Raw genomic sequence first — 22,887 nt, forward strand, 5'->3', positions numbered from 1 at the left:
TACTATTTTAGATAGAATTTTATTAGAAATTGCAATATTTATAACACAATAAATCATCACAAGAATAAATTATTAAACTAAAAAAAGTACTAAAATTGTGAAGATTTTAATTTAGTTCATAATGCAGAATCTCATAATTTTTATAAATAGAATCAATAAATTAAAAAAGTTACCTTTACAGCAGCTTTGTACATTTTCTGTCCCAATTGCAGCTCAAGAAGAAAATTCACATCTAAAACATAAACAAAGGAAAGTTTAAAACACATATTTAACTATATATTTAAAAACTGCCTTTTGTTTTAGTTAAAACGGATCAAACCCTAAGTTACCTTCAGAAGTTATGAGAGATGGAAATTTGTTAAAAGAAGTTTCTAAAACTCTGACAGCATTGGCATCATCCGTATTTTCATGATGAATCTAAAAGAGAGATTTACAAGTATTTTTTTATAAAGAAATTTAATTAGCATGATTACTTAAAAGTAAAATATATATTTACTAATTGCACCATTAGCATTAATTACAAATAATGAAACAAACTAAAAGAAAAAATTGAGAGCTACCATGAAAAGAACATGCTGATTCTGCCTTTACTAATGTTGTCATGAAGAATATGGGAAACTATGCAAAGTTAAAGAATAATAATATTTAAATCATATTACACAATTAAAAAAATGAGTATTGATTTTAACATATGCTGCTAATTTACAGAAGGAAAAAAAAAAAAAAACTATTCATATTTTAAAGGGAAAAAATTAATATAGTATATAATTCTTTAACAAAATTTTTGCTGGTAATTTTTAAATTTCTTTTCTTGTAAAACTTCAAATATTACAGAATTGTATTTCCTTTTTAAGAGTTCACCAAGGTAATATTTTCCACATCCCACTCACTGTTTGATGTTTTATGTGAAATGATAGGTGCTTACTATTTTACATAAAGAATTAAAAATTCTAAGAAACTGATTATTTTCTGTAGCAAGCTTATAAAATTCTGAATCAATATATTTTATAGAAAGTATTAAAAAAATTGTTAAATTTTTTATGTGATTACATTGATTGTTGACATTAATTAAAAGCCAAGTTTCTTTTCCTTTTAAAATAATTTGTTTAAATTTATTTTGCAAAAAATATCTCCCATGGTAATAATTTAATTTTTATTTATGAATACATTGAAAAGAAAAGGAATATATATTCATTTTTAAAGTAAAATTGGTAAAAGAATCAATAGATGCACTATACCTTTGCAATCTCTCTAGCCATATCTACACACTTCTCACCACTTTTAGGATCACTTAAATGTTTCAATATCATTTCATATCCGTATAAAGCCCTTTTTCTTTCGCCAACTTGCTCATATAAGTTGCAACGTTCCCACCATAAATTAACATTAGTAGGCACATTACGAATAGCTGAAAAAAAATAATTTAGGTTGAAAGAAATCCAAGCAAATATAATTATTATTTAAGTATATTTTTACTTATTTATTATTATATCAAGCAAATGTAATTATTATTTAAGCATATTTTTATTTACTTATTATTAAATCAAGCAAATATTTATTATTATCATTATTATTTAAAATATTTTAGTTCAAATAATTTCTGGCATGTGTTTCTGTGTGTGTGCATGCAGATAAAATACATACACAGAAAAAGAAATATCTAATTTAAAAGAGATCAATATAATAAGTTATCAATAAACAGGTTATCAATATAATAAGTTATCAATAAATTTATCAGATTAAAAACTTTTTATTGAAGTTCTTTTTAGATAAAAAAGAAGAAAATCTACAGAATTTTGGCTCATAAGAACATTTTACATTATATATTAAACTGATGAATATTATATAGCTTATTTATATATGTGAATGTAAAATATACTTTGAGGAAGCAGACAAGTTCTTGAACTATTTTGATTCTTCATGATTTAAAAAAAGGAATATTTTTTTTATTTCTTATCAAGATTTCCTTTTTAAAAGCCATGACAAGCATAGTGTAGCATATGAAATAAAAAGACAGAAAGTAGCAAAGTGAGTGCTATGTGAAAGTATTTTGAACTTATATAGCTTCAGAAAGGAATTTGCTGACACAGCACTTTGGTTCTATTTGAAAATAATTGACCACCAACCTACCCATAAACAGAATGTGCATGAACCCGCAGTTACAGTGAAATCAGAGTTCAAGTAATTAAGAGATATTCTTAGGTAGGAAAATTAGTTAGAAATTATAATATTATATATATATATATATATATATATATATATATATATATATATATATATATATATATAGGTTTGTAAAAAAGCTCATAGACCAAGTAAATCACATCTTTAAAAATAAGTAAACTAGAGGTTAAAAAAGATGCAGGTTGCAACATGTTAGTATGAACTTGCTATCTTTGTTGCACAGGCTGCTTCTGCTCTTTGTATCCAATATAAACTGCTGAAAATCACATTGTGATTCAAAGTGAATGTTATTGTGTCAAAGTCCATTTTAATTGTAATATATTACATAATTTAATCATAATAAAATAATAATTGGAAAAAAATGTGACAAATACCTCTTGTGTAACAACCAATAGCTTGCTGAATTTCATTTTGTTCAAGAGAGAGTTCAGCTAATCTAATCCATTCATCTGTATCTGATGGATTTAAAAATGCCGCTACTAAATACCACTGAAATATGAAATAATAACAAATATCAGTAAAAGTTATATTTTCAATAAAAAGAGAAAAATACAGTTAACAAAAACATGTTACAAATATTACTTGGAAAGCTTTTTTAGATTCTCCCATTTCATCATATATAATACCTAAGAGCTGGAAAGGTTCATATGCTTGTGGCGCTAAAAATAATGAAAATGAAATAAAAGATTACTTATGGCATCTTTTCTACACATTTTTACACAAAATACTAGAATGAATAAGTTCAAAATCCCCTAATGTATATTATATTATGAATGATTATTATGCTAAGAAATATGTTTTTAAACAAGATGTTTTTGAATTTCTAATCTATAGATAACAACCAATCTCACTTATAATAATGTGGTCATCTTTTGATTTGTTATAATTAGATGATTCATTCTATCAATACTTTGTTTTTAATCTGATACATTGGCACATATAGATTTTAGTTATTAAAATACGTTTTGGTTAAATAATTAGCATAAATGTTGATTTCATCATAATAGAAAGGAAGCTATTGTTATTAATTTAACTGCTTTCTTTTTTAAATAGATTTTTTTCTTTTTTAGTTAAATAAAATTTGATAAAATGACAAAGGCAACAAATCTAGGCAGGGCAGTAATAGTTTCCAGTGGTTAGATCATTATAAGCAGATAGGAGAATTAGGGAAGATGTATACAGATATTTTTCTGTCATAACAAAATGTCCAACAACATTGCTACAATATCTGTACAATGTTGGCCATCCATCAGAATATCAGACAACATCGTGGGGATATAGAATATTGTATACTAATAGGGCTCCTAGTTAGATACTTAGATATCAGATTAAGAAAAAAACCCAAATGTATGTAATAAACATATCAAAAATTCATTCATAATGCAATAAAAATTATTATCAAAAGAGTAAATAACTGTAATGAAATTTACTGCTCCAGAAGCACAGAAATAAGCCCCCCCCCCCAGTGGCTTGCTCACTTACATTTCATTTATAAATCAATCAATTACTGGAATTAAATTGAATTTTTTAAAACATTAGTATTTCTTTACCAAGAAAAGTCATATAATATATTTCAGTTATAAAATATATTAAATCTAGCGTACTTACTAAGATATCTTAAAATAGAAAACAAATACTGAAAAACTGATGCATATAAAACTGCTCCAAATGTATCAATTTACCTGATTTTATTAACTCCATACAGACTGTAATAGCACACCTAGTTTCCCCTTTAGCATACAGAAGATTTGCTTGTCCCATTAGACCTTCAAGGCTTTTTGGCAACAAATTCTTCTTTCTTCGAATTTTCTATGACAAGAAAGTAAATAATTCTATAACTTGATAAACAGGACAACATCCACACAAATGAAAAATTAGCAATGAATGGTTTTATAAACTCTAATTCATAAATTTGAGAGTATTTTTTCTCTCGTATATATTGATAAAAAAAAAAAAGAATGATTTTTTTCTCTTTATCATTGACATTTCTATAATTATCAAAATATATCAGCTAGAAATAACCATAAATCAGGAGTGCCAACTGCCAAAGATTAACTCAAAACTGAAAACAACTCTAGAACTTAAAGATATACTTTATTTTCTTTCCTTAGATATTCTATGAACATCCATAATGATATAACATATCAAAGTATGTTTTAAAATTTAATATAATCTTTTAATTCACAACATGTTCAGGATTATTTAGTGGAATCCATTCATTAGAAGATTTTATTGCAACTAAATTATTGGTGAAACAAAAACCTTTCTCCCAGGAATGACAGAAAAGGTATGCCTGTTTTGAAATTATAGCTTTTGAAAAATATATCAACTAAATATAATGAAATATGAATATTAATTTTTAACATATATCAATTCCTATTCCTTCCTTTTTATGGCTTTAAATTAAAGTGTAGATAAGCAATCTGAGGATATATGTAAAATTTCATACTAAAATCATTCATTTTTTAAAAGTGTTTTACAAATCTAAAATCGAAGATACACTAAATGTCTTTATTATCATTCTTTTGTATCTATATAGGTAATCTGCCTAGTCTCTCACCTAATAATTCCAAATTGGAATCTATTCACATATACTAAAATAAAATAGCCAGACAAACAAACTTTAAACAGATCAAGCAATAAATTTTTGAACTGTGGAGTGACATCTTATTTGAATTTTTATTTATAAAATTTCTGTAGGTTCAATTATATAAGTTCAGATCAATTATTCAACTCAACTCAAGTAGGTTCTATTGTACATTCAAAACTTCGTTGCTCAGATTATATAATTTAAGAAACCCTAAAGCTATGACACATTTAAAACATCTTTTGAATTTGACAGAAAAATGAAAAAAATTACCCTTTTTGCTTTCTGTGTTGTGTTTTCAACAACTTCATTCTCCTTCTCCAATTCTGGGTTGGGTTCTAATGAATAAAGCATAATCACAAATTATAATATATATATATATATATAAGGAAGAAAAGGCTTTTATTTTTGTTAATATACAGGGCATATATTCTAATCATGGCTTAACAGCTAATTTCAACATCATCAGAGATAAGCATATACTTTGAATATGTATAAATGAAAAAAAAAATCTTATCTTACATTTTTAAATTAATAGATGTATAGTTGAAATAGATTACCAAATCTAAATTTTAAATAATTTCTATTAGTTATACTTGTTAATATGTTCTTAATGCCTTGCAAATTTTTATAAAAGAAGAAAAAAATTCCACTCGTCAGAGACCAAAGTGAACCAAGTCATTAAGTATTATTTCATAACTTTCAAACAATTAAAAGCAGCTTAAAAAAAAGTGTCTTGTATTGATCCGAATACCTTCATAGGGAAACACTCTGAATAATACTCTAAAATAAAAGTATTAGAAGCCAAGTATTACAGCCAATTTTTACCTGAAGAATAATGAAACTTTTTTCATTTATTATGTTGGCACTGTAAGAATTGTTATTACATATGACTTATAAAACTGAGGAACAGTAAACAAATTTAGACTAATTTTTTCAGTAGTAAATTCATTGATTCAATTAAAATAAAAATTTTAAAACTAAAAGTATATATATTTAGTTTTTTGTTTTTGTTTTTTTGTAATGTTTAGACTATGATTACAGTAATTATAAAAATTATTGCAGTAACAAAGTGATTCAATAAATAAATGAGCCATAAAATAGGTACGATAGGTTGTAAATAAAAATCGTTATCAGTTATATTCATGTATTCATAAAAATGAGAATGAAAATGATATGAAAGATAAATTACCATTTATTTCTTCATCTAAACGTCTCCTCTTGCTTGGTTGAGTATTAAGCTTAATGTTTTTCATTATATCAGTTAATTGAAAGATTGATATTTTGCCTAAAAAGATAAACAATATTTATTGTCAGTAATATTCAAATTTGGTTAAAATTATTAAGAGCATAATATAAGAAAGAATGAAAGCATGCAATAAAAACAAGTTGTAAAAAAGAATAAAAAATATTAGATATATAAAAATGCTTCCTCTGTTTCATAAAAAAAAAAAAAATCAATAATTATTTCATTAATACCAAGAATAGTTAAATTCTAAAAAAGAGAACTAAATAAAATTAAATATTTTATATACAAATCAATGTTTTATAATCACAACATTTAAATGGAAAAGCAATTAACTGTCCATTTCACTGAGCGCGGATCAAGATATACAGAATAAATCGTTTTCAGAAAAGATATTTCTTAAAATCAGGAGTGAAAGATGAAGTTCCCTTTTTAACCATTCTTGTAAAACCACTCATGGATCACTTTGATGTATTCCAAATATGGTCTTTCTGAAATATCATTATCCACAAAATCAGGAGGTTGCTTCATATACATGCATTCTTTAAATTTAGCATATAAATATGTACATATTATATGCAACTGAAAATTATTTCATTTTAATATACAACCAAATACAACAAAAAACATTTTAATAAGTAAAAAATTTACAACTGAGTTAAAAGTTTCTTCATACATTTCCTCTTTCTGTTGATTATGTCTCTGAGCAACTAATTTAGCTTTATTTCTATAAACGTCTCATTCTTTTTAAGAATGTAAATCCATGAACAAAGTACTTAGTAAAATGAAAAAGAGTAATGAAATACTAGTTCCTAAATATTTCTATCTTTCATTATCTCAATTCCTTCTGTGTTTTATCAGATTGGAGTGATTTCAGGTTTTAATGAAAATGTCAGGAAAGCGAAATTTCAGTAGCAAAGACCCTCAGGGAGATTTAGTAGATTGCCTTTTCCGGTGTTAAAATCAAAGAAATTTCATTCTTACCCTATGACATTATTTCTATAATATTATTCTGCCTCATTAATATCTAACAATAGATCTCTTAAATGCCGCATACAGTACCATTTTTAAGCAAAACAACTTTGAAATAACAACTTTTGAAATTTAGTTACACAATTATAAATTAAATTTACTATAAACTAAAGGAGTGGCCTTTAAATTGTCATTACCAGAAGTTTTATTTGTTTTGAATGATTTTTAATCCTCAGCATAATCAAATGAGTTAAAAGGTTCATTAAACTTGAATTTAATCCACTCTGTAATTACAATATTTGAATTGAGGATTGATATGAGGATTGATCAAAATACAGTTTGAAAGTCTTTTAATAGCATTAAAATACCCATTTCAAATCTCATTCAAACTTTGCTCTTTCAAAAACTAAATTCAGTATTCTCTAGTCAATCGAGTGTAACCCAGCAATACTACATACTTAGCATTACATAAATTTATTTCTAAGTTGTTCAAATTTGTTTACATAATCATGGCAGCCAAATGCTCAAAAAATTCTCAACCTGTCCTCAATTCTGTCTCAACCCTGAAGAAATATCTTACAGGTTTGAAATGCAATATACATTTCATCTAAAGAATGTTCAGCATCTTCTAATCATTTGGCTGTCTTCTTTATTCTTACAATGAAAATTGTAAGAATTGTATTATCTATTTCAGGATTAAACTAGACAAGGAAAATCCATCTAGCAGTTATATGCTCTTGATTTTAGCTCAAACTGGTCTTTTAACCCTTACAGAATGGGATGACTCTATCCTAGAAGCACGTTCGGACAGAGTAAATGTGAAGGGAATCATCACACAGGAAGGGGGTCTTAAGTCACTAAACCTAACTTAAAAAAAAAAAAAAACATTGCCTGAAAAAAATGCCTAACATTGGCATTTTTGCTACCTTTTTAGATTATTAGTTCATTCATAATATGAAAACACTCTTCTGCTGTCAAATATTGTTTTCTTGCCTTAATAGACTGAAATCAAGGCTTTCCATAATAAAAAGAGGAGTGCACAAAATGTATCTGAAAGCTACATAAAATACAATAGAACTGATGGCAAAACCCCAAAAGACTAGTAAAAGTTACACAGTAATAACAAAAAAAAAGAAAAAAGAATTTGGAGGGAGACAAGAAATGCGAATGATTCCATCAAGTGGAAAGTTATGCAACCCAGCTCTATTTATTTACATTACTCTTACAACAGCTGATGAGTAAAATACCAAAGTCAAGTTGGATATGAGCAAACTGAAGGTCAGGATACTAAAATTATAGTTATTTCATAAGTAATGAGCACAGGGAGCCATCTAGTGGCATTTAAAAATTGTTCCAGTTTAAAATGCACATATTCATCACTGTCCCATGAGTTCAATTTCCAGATATGCACGGGTGGTACATCCGGCTGTTAGAGATGTTTGTAGGTGATGCATATACATCACTCCTGGTGTGAAAGGGTTAACAAAGCCCAAGCCTTAGATTCATTTTGTAAACTATATATTAATGCCCTGTACTGTTTGTTAACCCTTTAATAAATCATTGCACATTCTAACTGTTTAAATTCAATTTCTGTCATCTTGCTATGAATTCATTTAAATGTGGCTCAGTTCCATTAACTTTTGGCCAATATCAACAGTCCATCAGAAGAAACCACATGTTTTCTTTCCATCTATCCCAGTTGGTTCACTTTAGCAATGGAAACAGCAAGTTCCTAGAAAATCACTTCATTCAAGCAATTTTTCTAAGTTTTAAATCCAAACATTGGTTCTCAGAATAAAACTTGAAAAATTCATGGCTAAGCGAAAAGCTAAATGTCAGCTTCTTCTTTAAATTTGAATCCAAAACATTCTGGACTCATAACTATTAAGGAAGAAATTTTAGCAAAGTTCAATGGATGTAGGCCCCCCAAGAAAAAAAATTCAATAATCTAATCAATTTTTAATTAAATAGGTCCATTTTAATTAAAAATAATATTTATTATTAATTAAAATTAACTTAGTAAGAGTTATTACCTTGGCTTCAACTAAAGACATAAGCAAGTCATAAAGAATGACTGAACAAAATTATCAAACTAACCACAGTAATATAAGACATACTATCACAACTAATCAAAAACTCAATGTACATATCATGATACTGTGCAGAGATAGCAAGCACACAAGAAGAAAAATCAATACAAGAATCTTGATTCCCAATAGCAGAGTCCCCCAGGCTCATTTACTGCACTAATTTCACTAATTTTTATTTCATTTGAAAGTTCACGGCATTTACATATATCATAAATGGCTAACTGCCCTCTCCCTTTCTTCTTTTAAAACCTGAAAATATTGCAAAATAAAATTTTGTGTCCCTGAAATCTTGAAACATTGTTAGCCTAAAAAAAGAATGATTTTATTCACCAATTAATTTTGCCATTTTATATGCATAGCTAGCTAATCACTACATTCATTTCCCAAATAAAATTTAAAATAGTATTTTTATTTTGAGTCATAAGATATAGTTCATAAAAATTGGCCGACTAAAACTAATTACTAAATTAATGTTAATAGAGAGTTGAAAGTAAATTGTAAAAAAAAAAAAAAAAAAATCATATAATTAAAATTTTGATATTTTATGATGTAGAAGAAAAATAAAAGGTTATACAAGTATATTTAAAAGAAAAAAGTATTATTCTAGATAAATGGAAAATAAAGGGATGGAAATTTGTAATCCTAAACTTGAAGAAATAATTTGTGTATAAAATAGTCATGGATTTTGAAACATTAAATATAAGACAGATTATTAGTGTGTGATTTTTGATAATTTGTTTTATGATTAATCATTTGCATACAGTTAATGTGTGAATACTACTATAACTATCTGTCTCCACCCATAATAATTTAGGTTAAATAATTGATGTAGATCAATTCATTTTAAGATTAAGTTCATGCAAACTGCATATCAACATTAAGATTCTTATATGAATGAGAACACACATAAAAAGAACAAGTACACATACAAAGGACTAGTACAAATAAGTTTAATTTTGTAAAATTAAACACAGAATGAAACTATTTGTAATAGGTATTGAAAATAAAGGCCAAATTAACAGTGTGCAACATGATTTTAACATTTTGATATAGCTCACAATGACATCTAAACTGGCAATTACACAAATAAAAAATAATAAAGAGAAGAAATGTTAAAAGGATATAATTTTATGCAACACAACAAAAATATTTATGAGTTAAGTACCTATATATATATTGCTAATTAAAAAAACAGAGAAAAATATTTCAATCTTATAAATTACCTTGGGCATATTTATCTGCAGCATCATATCCCCATAAAATCTGGTCATCATCTTCTTCAGATTCAACCACTTTTTCTTCCCCTTCTTCTTCTTCTTCTTTTACTTCAGGTTGTTCCTCATCTTCTTCCACTATTTCAATGTTCTATTTTATAATAATAATAAGATATTATGTAATTTAATCACAAGAATATTTAAATTTTATTTTAAAATATATTTAACTACTTGACTATTTTCAAATTATATTTTAATACATTGTAAAAGGTTTTTAATTATTACGTATTTTAGAGAAACATACTCTGAAGCCTAGATTCCATTCACCTTATTCAAAATTAAAAATATGACACAAAACATTATTTTAAATCTCTTTTAATATATTTAAAAAAAGTTTTAATCGCTTTATTAAATATTTCTCTAATTTTTAGAAAACTTAAATAATAAATTATGCTTTACCAAAGTTGTAACAATTCTTTCAAAGCCTTTGCCTATACATCAGAATGTATATGCAAATGAATGTTTAAGCATTGCAAAACATCTCTAACTTTTCCAATTATTGAATGTATTGTAGAACCTAAGAAATATGACTAATTAATATCAGGAACAAATTATTAACCCCATTTTGTTCAAACCAATTGTTGAATAACAATAAATTACTTTCTGAAATGTTTTTCAAAGGATTTTCATAAAAAGCATTAAAGTTCTACTTAAAATTTAGAAAATACTGCTGAAGGACAAAAATTTGTTAAGCAAGGCTTTAGATTTAAAAAATAATTTGTGGATATATCTAAAAAAAAATCATCACACATAATTTACCGTAATTATTTCTTCATCAGGACCTGGTGATATTGATCTGTCAGTAAAATAACTGCCATCATCACTATCATTAACTATGTAGTTTCCCAACTGAAAAATAAATAATTGAGAAATATGAATATATTTGAATGTCATACCAAGAAAGCAACAAAAAAACATTAATGAACTTAACCTTAATTTCTTCTTTATACTGTTCCCATTGTTCTTGTGGTACATCTCTTGTCAATGCTGCAAATAATTCCGATGTACCTTCCATCGGATCATAATCCATATTGACAGCTGCACTCATGAGTACTTTAGATGAAATAAAATATTTTCTACATATATTTATAAGGTTTACTAAATTTTACATAAAGATATGTAGCTTTTTATAATTGAGTACTTTGATGGTTTGTATTCATACGAAAAATATAAAAATGAATGAAGTTAAAAACATAAATTTTACAAGATAGGCATTATTTAGTGATCAAAAGGAATACATCCTTACATGAAAGAAAAATAAACAACAATTATAAAAACCAAGGAAGTGAAGATTATTTATACTGTCACGTTACAAATTATAAACACATTTCTCAGCAGCACCTGTGTGTTTGTTTGTTTGCAAAAGCTGAAATCATTTCACTTCATCTTACACAGATGTCGTCTGATGCTAATCAATAATCATAGTTACATTAATGCTCGAATTTTATTCTTCAAAATAACTTCAAATACAAAAAATAAGTCAGATAGCAAGCATTGTCTCATTTATATTTTCTAAATTATTTAGGCAAAATAATTGATAAAATTTTCAGAACCGGTAAAAGAAGCAAGCGGCTATAGTAATTTCATTCGGTTGTGGTGAAAAGCATATAAGCCAGTTAACAGCTACGCTAAACGATCGTATTCATGTTACTGAGCTGCGAACCACAAGATCCTAGGTTCTATCCTCGCGCATCACAATCCGCCACACATTCAATGTCAATAAATAATTTGTTTTCATATAAACAAGACTCTGTTTCATTTCTCTTGCAAACATCCAAAAAAATTTTCTTCCCCAGCCATAAATTTTTATTTTCCTTCTTGTAAAGGAAACTCTGTTTTCATTTCTCTTGCAAACTTCCAAATTTACAAGTTTTACCCAACATAAAGAATTATCGTGAAAAGAATTAAACATTTTACTTGACAAACATCCAAGTATGTCCTTAAAACATAAGCAATTTGTTTCGGGACACATTTCTCCTGAAGCGGTAGGAGATGTTTTAGGATAGAACCTGGGACCTTTGGGCCAGCAGTCCAGTAACTTAACAACTATACCAAATCAGTTGTTAGGGTAGAAGCGCTGTTACTGGCTTATATGCTATTCACCACACTCCCACAAACGGTTATAATTTACCCCCGAAACAAGTAAATATTTAGGGTTCCTGTAAAATGAACTTGAAGCTTTTCCTTTACAAACATCCAAGAATGGAAATTTACACAAACAACGATTATCCTAAACCCTTACAATCATAAAATAGTCGTTTTCCCCTTTTGACAAATTTTTCTTAGGGTTACGGTGCTCATATATTTTTCGAGCAACTGTATTGTTTTTGTTGCTTTCTCTAATGTCAAGCTTGAAGTAAATGAAAAGAGAAGATGCACCGACTTTGGTTTTGTTTTATATTGCTTTATTAAGGAAAGGAAGCTTTATATTGCTTTATTAAGGAAAGATTTAGTAAAATCAAATTTGCTAGAGAATCAATATAAGTATCAAGTCAAATTTCTATGCACAAATTACATTTATAATGTAAAGAAAACATACATAAAATAACGGATGTCATAAATTACAGAAGATTTTCATGGACATCCAACATGTGAGTGCAAGTAAACAGAAAATCATTTAAACAAATGTGAAAAATTTTATTACTAATATGTCTCAACTGATAATGAATTTTTGTGTATGTCTTGGTGCTCAACTGGCCAGGTTGCTTGATATAGAGCTACCTAAGATGACAAAGATTTTCTTTGAAAAGTGGAAATGTGTACCTCGGAACTATGTTTTAATTAGAATATTAATTTTAAAATTAGTCGAAATTTTGAAATTTTTCTTCTTAATTTCTGAAAATATAACAGCATAAAAATATTTTAAAAATTATCTTAAAACTCAAAAAATTATCTTTTTAATGATATCAATTTCTTTATTGCATAATTTTTCTTTTTAAAAATAATTAATATATATATATATATATATATATATATATTATGTATATATCAATAATATATTGCATTCTTGAAGTTAAATTGAAATTTTGCATTCATTCTTGATTTTAATATTTCCCTCTGGTATTCTCTCCCCTCTTTCCTTAGGCTTGTTTTTGATTTTCCAGCTCAGAAGCCATTTCTTGACTATACTGTTCCAATCTAGAAGTTAAATTTTTAAAAGCAACTGTGCCAATGGTTAGAAGTAGATAAAAGATGATAAAATGACCAATTATTAAAAGTTCAGTTAGTTATATAAAAGCATGATAAATATTCAAATCTATGATTGAATTATAGAATAAAAATTCAAAAGATTTTAAAAAGGAAGAAAAGCGATCATGTGAGTTTGCGGAACCAGTGTCAAGAAATTAACAGAAATTATCGGAAAATGTTGTAATCTTTGAGGGTTTAGAAAAACAGACATTCTAAGAAAACAGAAAGCAGATAGGAAGCATTATAGTGCAGCAACGTAGAAACCAGAACAGCGAAATTAAGCCCCAGTAATATCCTCTGTAAAAAATATAATAGGAATGATGAAGTATATGGTAGAAATTCAATATTTATCGCAGAAAGCAATTCTAAACGATGCATCAATTAAAGTTTTTGAATCACCAATGAAGAGCAAAATTAAGGTAATATGATATGTGTACAAAAACTAATTTCTGGTCATTTGTATCTATCATGTGGGATTTAGAAAATTTTCAAAATAAATTTAGATAAAAAAAAAAGGTATTAACTTTCTAAAAAAATAGAATTTAGACCAGAAAAGGCATATTTTAAAATGCTTAATTTTCGATAAGACAATCCACATTCCAGTAAAAATAATTGGGAATCGGTGATTTTCTATTTATCAAAATATAAAAATCCGGTTTATTTTTCCAGGTGAGGATAGGAATTGTTTTAAAGGAAATATTTCAAATTTTGATGTCCTTACAATTAAAATTTTACTCCAGAATTAATTATATATATATATATATATATATATATATATATATATATATATATATATATATATATATATATATATATATATATATATATATATATATATATATATATATATATATATATATATATATATATATATAAATTAAGAAGTTAACACAATGGATAGAATGGTGTAAGGTTTCTAAAATAGTTTGAGTTTTATGACATCCATAATTTGAAGAAAAAATTATTTTCTGAAGATATTAAAACTAAGTTACACATAATATTTATCTAAAATTTGGAGCAACCACTAATCCCAGTGAACCATTTTGTCACTAACTGCAATAGTTATTAACATGTATAAAATTATTAGCGGATTCACCCAAAGTTTCTAAGGATGAAAATATCTTCAAGTCTTAGTTCTTATAACCTTAAAAAAAAAATAGTTTTTCTTTTCAGCGTGTTTCATTATTTTTGTCTGCTTTCTATCAAGTCATCTGTATCTTGACCAGGATTTAAACGCCAATATTCTTTCAGTTCCCTTACTTTGAATCCCAATATCGTTGCTTTAAGAGCAAGTTTGTAGCAAATTGTAATATTCCAATGTTCCCTGCATGTTATTGTTATGACAACTGCAAAATTTTCTTCAGATCATAACTTTTATTACCTTGACCTTAAAATAATCATCCATTTTTTGGTGTAAGATTATATTTAGAACTAAATTTAGATATAATTTGAAGAACTGATAATTTTTTTTCCGTATACGAAGTATAGAGTATGAATTCGAATCATTAAGAACTTCGAACTCAAGAATTTCCTTATAAGCATTAAATTTTGTACGATATCTCTGCGATGTTGTGCAACAACGCCGACCAACATCATGTAGATATCCCAACAACGTTACTGGGGATTTTGTGCTAATAGGGTTAACAAACCACCAAGCTTCAAATCTCTCTGAATTCGAAAAATACATTTTTGGAATTATATTTGACTGCCCGCTAATACGACAATAATAATAATTTTAATACGACAATTCAAAAGCACTTTGAACTAGAGGATGGAATTTAGTACGTGAACTTACGAACAAAGTTGTAGATTTCTATGAAGTTATGAATGAAATCCATTCACAGGAAATCCGGCTGTTGAAATAAATAAATTATTTAAAAAAATACCCTTAATAATTACCATAAGCAAAAGAGCTAGGTAGATGAAATTATTATTCTTCATACTTATTTTCACAGGTTTTAGCTTCTAAAATATTGTCTTATTAAATTTTAAATCGCATCCATCAAATTGTTGATTGTCAGTACTTTCGCATCATGTAATCACAATAATTCATAAATACAATACTTAAATCAATGAGATTTTGTAGTTTATCTTGTGATTATAATTGTAGTTCCAGGTTAAATTTTAGTTTTAATTAATTAGTATAAAACATCCAAAATAATTATTTTTAAAAATATTTTCAGTAAAAATATAGATTTAAAATTAATTCTTTACCATCAATTGCTAATCTCATGCAAGGTATTTGAGACATTGCCCAAGGTCTACAATTTTATCTGGAGGGAGGAGGTTAAGTTTAGTTTAGTTATATTAACTTCCCGTTTTAAAGCAGCACTAGGGTTATTTTGGGACACACCTCGTAATTTTGAACCGAGGTCAGATGATGAGGACGACACCTGAGTGGCAACGCCCCCTCTCCAAACTTCCACAACTTACCAGTTTGAAGACGTTTGGCCCTGACGGATTTAACGTTCACCAGACCCGCTTACACGACGCTTCTTCGGTAGAATCGGGTCTTGAACGTGATGTCCTCTGGTTTCAAAGCCATAACCTTACCTCTATTGAAGAACACACGAAAACGTTCCGGATTCTCGCTGATTTCTATGGATATGAAACTCTATTAAAATATACAAAAGTAATTAATTAATTATTAAAAGTACTATTTAAAATCTGAATTATAATTTATTGGCAGAAATTGTTTAAAATAGTGAAGCTTAGACATGCATGCAGATGCAGCAAATAAATAGAATTCTTTATTCATTCATTTGAAGAACTCTATGTCCACTCTTTGTTCCGATAAAAGAAAAGTGACAGATAAGAGAGATTAGGAATGTCTTGGCATTTATTGAGAGTACGTTTGACATATTTATGACTTCTAAAAATATAGAGAACATTATTCTAAACTGTGGTTCTGAGAATCGGTGACAAAATGATCATATCATTAATTCATGGCAAGCTCAGAAATATGACTCTACTTTTGAAAGCATATCATTTATACAGCTAATTCTGAGAATGGGTTGAAGTTATGTTAGCATAAAGGATCAAAACATCAGTTTGTGATTGATTCATAGCTGCTGTCCACTACTAGAAAAATATTATCTACAATTCTAAATCAGATAACCAGATTAATTTATGCTGATAGAAAGGATTAAAACAATAATGCAAAATAACATTAGAATTAAGAATATTTCTATAATGGTAGCTCAAAAAATAAATTATAATTTCTAGTTCATTATACCTATCTATATATGCAATGCAATCTAAAAGTCACTTTTCCCAAATTGTGAATGAACTTCACATTATTCTGAGATAATGAACACTTTTTTCTTTTTTTTGGGGGGGGGGGAGAGGCACTTTAGAAATGAATACAAAATTTTATTTAAAACAATTTCCCGTTAATGCATAAACTTTTCAAATTAAGGTATATCAACTGGTGCATAATGATTTCATATGTAAGATCTTTCTTTAAAAAATAGAAATATTTATACAAATATTATAATTTAAGTTTTCCAAGTCATTGTCATGCGTCATACTTAATAAACTGCTGTATATCTATTAAATTTTTAAATCATTCATTAGAGGCTAGTGCCATTAAGTCAAACAACAATACAGGTAAATTTTAGATGATAGGTTAAAGGTACGTTTTCGATCGACCTGTTATAAGACACCCAGTGGCAGCGCATGCGTAGAAAGGCTGAAAAATGCTGTTCAGACCATGGCAAGTACTTGTCCCGATGAGACAACATCACGCAGCTGTATTGTATTTTTTTCTTACTGAGCATGTGTTTGTATAATTGGGCTGTCTTTTTGGCGTGAAAAAAATGATCACTTATCATAGATTGATTCCGACATTTTTTGCTCTTTGCTCTTTCTGATACGAGGCTGTTTTTTTTCTTCCATATTTACTTTGCCATTTTCTCCCTATTGTTTTCCAAATTTAGGTATGTTGACGTTTTTTTTTTCTTTTTACCATGATTCTTTGTATAAATATCTATCATTTTAATACGATACGCAGAGAAAAAGAAAAAAAATCAGGGACGTCAGAATGGCGCTTTATAACCAAGCATGGAATACCTAAATCTATCTTATGAAATTGTGGCAATCATAAATCAATCCCTTTCTGAGCATGCGTTGATTTATTGGCCGTCTTGTAACTGGCAGAGTGTAAACCCACCTTAATTTACTTTTGTCATGTGACGACATGACATTATTAAATATATGGGCCGATGTTACTTATTATTCTTTACTCTTTCTGTCTTTTGATAACGATTAGAATTTTGAAAAATTAAAATGAAGAAACCGATTTAACTTCTATATTTGTAGTTTAATTTCTTTTTCGTTTAAGAATTTATTCATTTTTATAGAAAGTGTTAAAATTCCGTGTGCTGTTCGAATTGAGAAATAAAATATTATAAATTTCATTGCTGCTTATTGTTTCAAATTCAGCAATTATGTTACTTTTTACTTGCAATTTATTACATTTATTAACATTTATAATTCCCACCAATTGTTATTATGCCTGTGTATAATTATTTATCACATTTGCATCATATTCCCAAATTGTATTTGCTGCAAATTTTTGGACCTATAAAAATTGTCAGAATAGAATTCATACCGACGCTATATATCGAACGATTTACAGTGGTCATACAATCTCGGGCATATATGTGATTACACTGTCTCAGGTTATTTATGATTACTATACTACCTTGCATGATAGTTAAACAATACGTGACTTCTATATATATTAGATATATAGAAACAAACATACTTGTATGCAGTAAGAAATATTATTTTACCTTGAGAAAGACTCCTTTTTCTGAATAGTAAAATCGAAAAGGAACATTGTTTTATATCTTTTCTGTTTCTTTCTAAAATTTCGTTCAATTCTGAGCACGTATTTCCCATATTTCATTTTGTTAAATATTCCTTTGAAAAGAAAATCCAAGGTCAAGAAAAAGAACGTTTGCCTATTTTCTTTGGTTAAATTTGAAAAAAAAAATCAAGCCAGGCATGAAAAATTATCTGCTAACTTCCAAGTAAATTTAAAATTGTGAATTTCAGCCTCTATTCTAGATATACTCATACCTGTTCTTTAAATATCTTCGTATCGAAATATAAATTCAGTTTGTAATTCAGAATGATGGTTAGTTTTGCTTTTGTAAAAAATTTAGGAACAAAAGTTATTTTTCATATGCTGTGCCAAGATACAAATATAACAATGATGTAATAAAACGAAATATATAACCATACAAGAACCAGCCTGTATAAGATAACAGTATAGCAAAGAGAGAGAGAGAGAGAGAGAGGAAGGAAAAAATAAAATAAAAATAAAAATAAAGTACATTTTAGAAGTCAAGAAACAGACATGGATAATTCCATTAGGAATACAAACAATTATTTATTTGCAAGAAATAAAACAAATGATAAAATCTTTTACACTTAAAAAAATGGAAGATGTTAATGTGAGAAATCTTGGAAAACAAATCGATTAAATGAAGATAAAACATTTGTGAAACATTTTGCAGGAAAGCGTGTATATTTTCCAAGAACAAAGAAAACAGATTCAAAGAAATTATACATGGTATATGAGGGGCAGATTCCTTGATAAGCAGATACTGTAAGTTGATAATTTAAAGCCCAACTCAATACAAAGCACATATTTTAACAAACTTCATTTTAAAGTTTATTAAATTATTAAAATAAAGATAATTGGGAGGGGAATAGCCCCCAAAAGTGCATCTTTCCTTACATTTTTCAGAAAAATGATCGAAAAATCAGCAAAAAGTCATTTTGGAATCTTTTTAAATGTTATATATTTAAAAAAAATCTAAGATATTGTGAAACATTAAAAATAAAGATAATTTTCGCCCTATTTAGAACTAATTTAAATACAAAATATAAAAAAAATCAAAATGACAAAACAATGACTTTAAAATCTGTGATATGTAATTGGTATATGTAAAATGAATATGGTTTAAGAATTGGGGAATACGTATTGACTTCTTGGGCAACGCAAGAAAGAAACAATTGAATGCGTTTGGATTAGATACAATAGTGAAATATATCTAACCTATAAGAGAGCTTATTTAGTGGATCAAAAATTCTACCAAGTAATCTTTTCATAACACTTGTTTCATATATTTATTTAACATAAAAAGAAGACAATTTAAGAAAGTAGATTGCCTTAGAAATGACTTAAGAAAGTAGATTAGCTTAAAAATGGCTTAAGAAAGTAAATTAACTCTTTCTAGGGCCGTGGGAAGTATGCTTTCCACCAAATTTATCAATCTTTGTATGAAATTATGTAGGTTGGCCTAAGTTCTGACAAATTTTTTTAGTAAATCAGAAACTTAGATGCTTCAGTTCTTTATCTCAGACAAAATGATGTGTCTTGATTTGTTACTTAATTATTAATTTACCAAATTAATTAATTAATCAAATTAAATTTATCTAATAAGCTAAATAAACCCCTTTTCTTATTCTAATTTCAAACCTAAAAATATTTTAACATAATATGACTAGAAAAAAATGGCCCTTTAAAGGGTTAAACCACCGCCAACCAACTTTAACTTGAAGAATGGTCAATAAACAAATATAAATTGGAATTAATCCTATTTTGAATTAAAAAATAAATAAATAAAGCATCTTTTCTGATTATGACGCTTATAAATTCATGTCATATTTTCAGATAAATATTTATTTTAAATGCTAGTTTTCATTTATAATTTTGAAACTTAGACGCTTATATATCTATCACAGGAGGTTTCCCTAAAGGTTTTCTACTTGCACGAGAAGATTATAATCTAACTATTATATCGACAGCTGATGCATACAATCCCCTCTCAAACATTTGGACATTAGGTAAATCCGTAATTTTTTTGCATGGCATTGACGAATAAAGTTACTAAATTCTGAATTTTGCTGTCAATGTAGCATTTTTATCGAATCTGTCATGCAAATATGAATTGTGGACGCCTTTTTTTCGAATTGATCGGTGTAAAAATTTGACAAAGAGTTACAGTTGTGATCATATACTGAATTTCATTGATTTAAGACTGCGTTTATGAGTTATTGTCTTTATATATGCATGGGAGTGCATAAATTGACAGATGATCAACATTTTGACAAAATTGGGTAAGAATTCAGATTTTAAACCGGACAATCATATTTTATCAATATAGCACTTTACATTTTGTAGTTATTTTCATTAGGATAGCAAGAATTTCTTTGAAAGGATTTTATTCAAAATCTGATAGAAATTTTCTAATGTAAAATGATGTTCAAGATCCAAATTTTATCCGTTTAGCTTAAAGCGGTTTTGGTTTTGGCTTTATAGAAAAATTATGGCTTTCACTGTTTCAATATTATAAAGCAATATAATACAATATTGTTTTACCAAATCAAACATTAAGAAATAATAATATAAGCAACTTGCGTTCTGGCAAGACGACCAATTACAGAATAATCAACTGACTATAATAACATAGGAATGGAAATGCCAGTTTTTTTCTCCCAGAAACTGTCGGCATTAGAGGAAGACTATGATAAATAGTGACGAATACAATTCGAAGTTTATTTTTTGTTTTCGAATATAAATAAATACTGAAGTCTAATGAATGATCGATGGGTCGCAGATTGGCTATTAGTGACTGTTGCTAACCAAACTTGATAAAAATAGGGAGATTTGCTTTTTTTTACACAGAGCAACTTGATTTGATAATTTCTTCTGAAATTTTTTTAATATGATTGAACTTAATATTATAATATATAAATAATTTATCGTAAACAAATACTTCGCTTTAATTAAAAGTTAGCTGAGTGTATTTTTGTTTTTAAATTTTCTTTTCATTACCACGCAGCATCTGTCTTTAATAGAATAATTTGATATTTTAGACGCCGTTATACTTGTATTTATTTTTAAAGGAAGAATAATATTTTATTGCGAATTTCTTACTTACTAAAAATTCTAGTAAAAACGCAATGCTCCAAGAGTATCACAATATTGCAAAATAGTTTGACAATATTGAGCAATTTCTTGAACACCGAAGAATATTGAACTTGAATAAAAAATATTGTATAATGTGGATTCAAAGAAAGCCAACTTATTTTAAAGTGTTCTTAACTTAAAATTTTAGCACAAAATTATTGGTTGCAATTTAATAATGTGTAAGCTTAATAATTTTGGTTGATATCTTCCTATTTAACGATTTAGTTAAAGAAATTCAGTGAAAATTTTTTTCATTAAAAAACTGAATATTGTACTATATTGATAACCACGCTATCTAAACGATATTTCAAATTTTACATTGAATAAAACACTGAAATATTGTGAAATTTATGTCATAAATTCTACATTTATTAAAGATGATGAAAGTTGTTATGAAAATATTGTAATTCTGTCTATTCTGTAATTTCTATATTTCAACACAACTTAGACACGTTTGTATATATAACTTGACCTTAATTCTTTTTTTTTTCAGGTTTAAAAAACATGGGATTACATTGAAAAATCTTATATTGTCTTTATTTAAATATACTATATAATTATTATTAATTAAAAACTAATTAAATATAAATTAATAAAATATTTTGATTTTGAATATTCGCTATCTGAACCTTTATTACACATAATACATCTCGAAATTATTTTTTGAAGCAAATGATCAAGAATTATGTTGAACAATCCATCTTTTAAGAGAATAGCCTATTTCTCTTATTTTTAATGTTCCTAAAATAAATCAATCGAAGAAAATGGTCAATGATTTTGGAAAAATGTCTAATATATTTAAAATCAATTTTACAATATTTATTACAATAACAAAGCTCTATTAAGAGGGAAAAATAACTCCGAATTTAACTTCAAATTAATTTCTTGACTCAAAAGTGTAAAATATTAATTTAATTAAAAGATCTAGTTAGACACAGAAGTAGATGCTACTTCGTATCGAACTAAATTTCTTAAAAGACTTTCCATTCACAAAGTGTACAGAAATCTTTCCTGACATCATCAAACCAGTGGATGTGACACCGGTTAGCGCGTTAAAAGTTCCTACCTTCGAATTTCAAAATAAAGAATTTCTAACATAAGCGGAGCACTAAGAAATATCGATTAAATGATATCGTCTGCATTTTTACTGAAATTTAAAAAAAATGTCCTTTCCTTCATACTTTATTGAGTAATCATGTTTAATATTAGGAATCACGTGATACAGTGCTTATGATGTTTTAGATTTCCTTGAAAACAATATAATATAGCGAACAATATTGTACACTGCATAAAAAAAGTAGGACAGTCGTTTTCTGTAAATTTTCTTTTATATTTTTATCCTGGCTAATATATATTTA

General features: G+C 27.1%; 1 protein-coding gene across 2 annotated transcripts in view; it reads right to left on the reverse strand.

Moving 5' to 3' along the window:
• The window catches only part of LOC129969460 (general transcription factor 3C polypeptide 3-like), a 33,307-nt gene extending 21,595 nt beyond the window's left edge, over nucleotides 1-11,712 (reverse strand). Inside the window, exons 1-12 of one of the 2 annotated variants that reach the window (XM_056084037.1) lie at nucleotides 11,600-11,712; nucleotides 11,285-11,406; nucleotides 11,113-11,202; nucleotides 10,303-10,444; nucleotides 5,964-6,059; nucleotides 5,045-5,109; nucleotides 3,867-3,993; nucleotides 2,767-2,843; nucleotides 2,559-2,673; nucleotides 1,239-1,408; nucleotides 330-417; nucleotides 174-232 (exon numbers count right to left, since the gene is read on the reverse strand). In XM_056084037.1, coding sequence (XP_055940012.1) covers nucleotides 174-232; nucleotides 330-417; nucleotides 1,239-1,408; nucleotides 2,559-2,673; nucleotides 2,767-2,843; nucleotides 3,867-3,993; nucleotides 5,045-5,109; nucleotides 5,964-6,059; nucleotides 10,303-10,444; nucleotides 11,113-11,202; nucleotides 11,285-11,401 — 1,146 coding nt within the window. In that variant the 5' untranslated portion in view covers nucleotides 11,402-11,406; nucleotides 11,600-11,712. Of the gene's footprint in view, nucleotides 1-173; nucleotides 233-329; nucleotides 418-1,238; nucleotides 1,409-2,558; nucleotides 2,674-2,766; nucleotides 2,844-3,866; nucleotides 3,994-5,044; nucleotides 5,110-5,963; nucleotides 6,060-10,302; nucleotides 10,445-11,112; nucleotides 11,203-11,284 lie in introns of both variants that reach the window. The other variant, XM_056084036.1, reaches the window with a different exon arrangement.
• Between the last annotated feature and the right edge of the window lie 11,175 nt (nucleotides 11,713-22,887).

Source organism: Argiope bruennichi, chromosome 5 (assembly GCF_947563725.1).
Source record: "Argiope bruennichi chromosome 5, qqArgBrue1.1, whole genome shotgun sequence".
Lineage (NCBI taxonomy): Eukaryota > Metazoa > Arthropoda > Arachnida > Araneae > Araneidae > Argiope > Argiope bruennichi.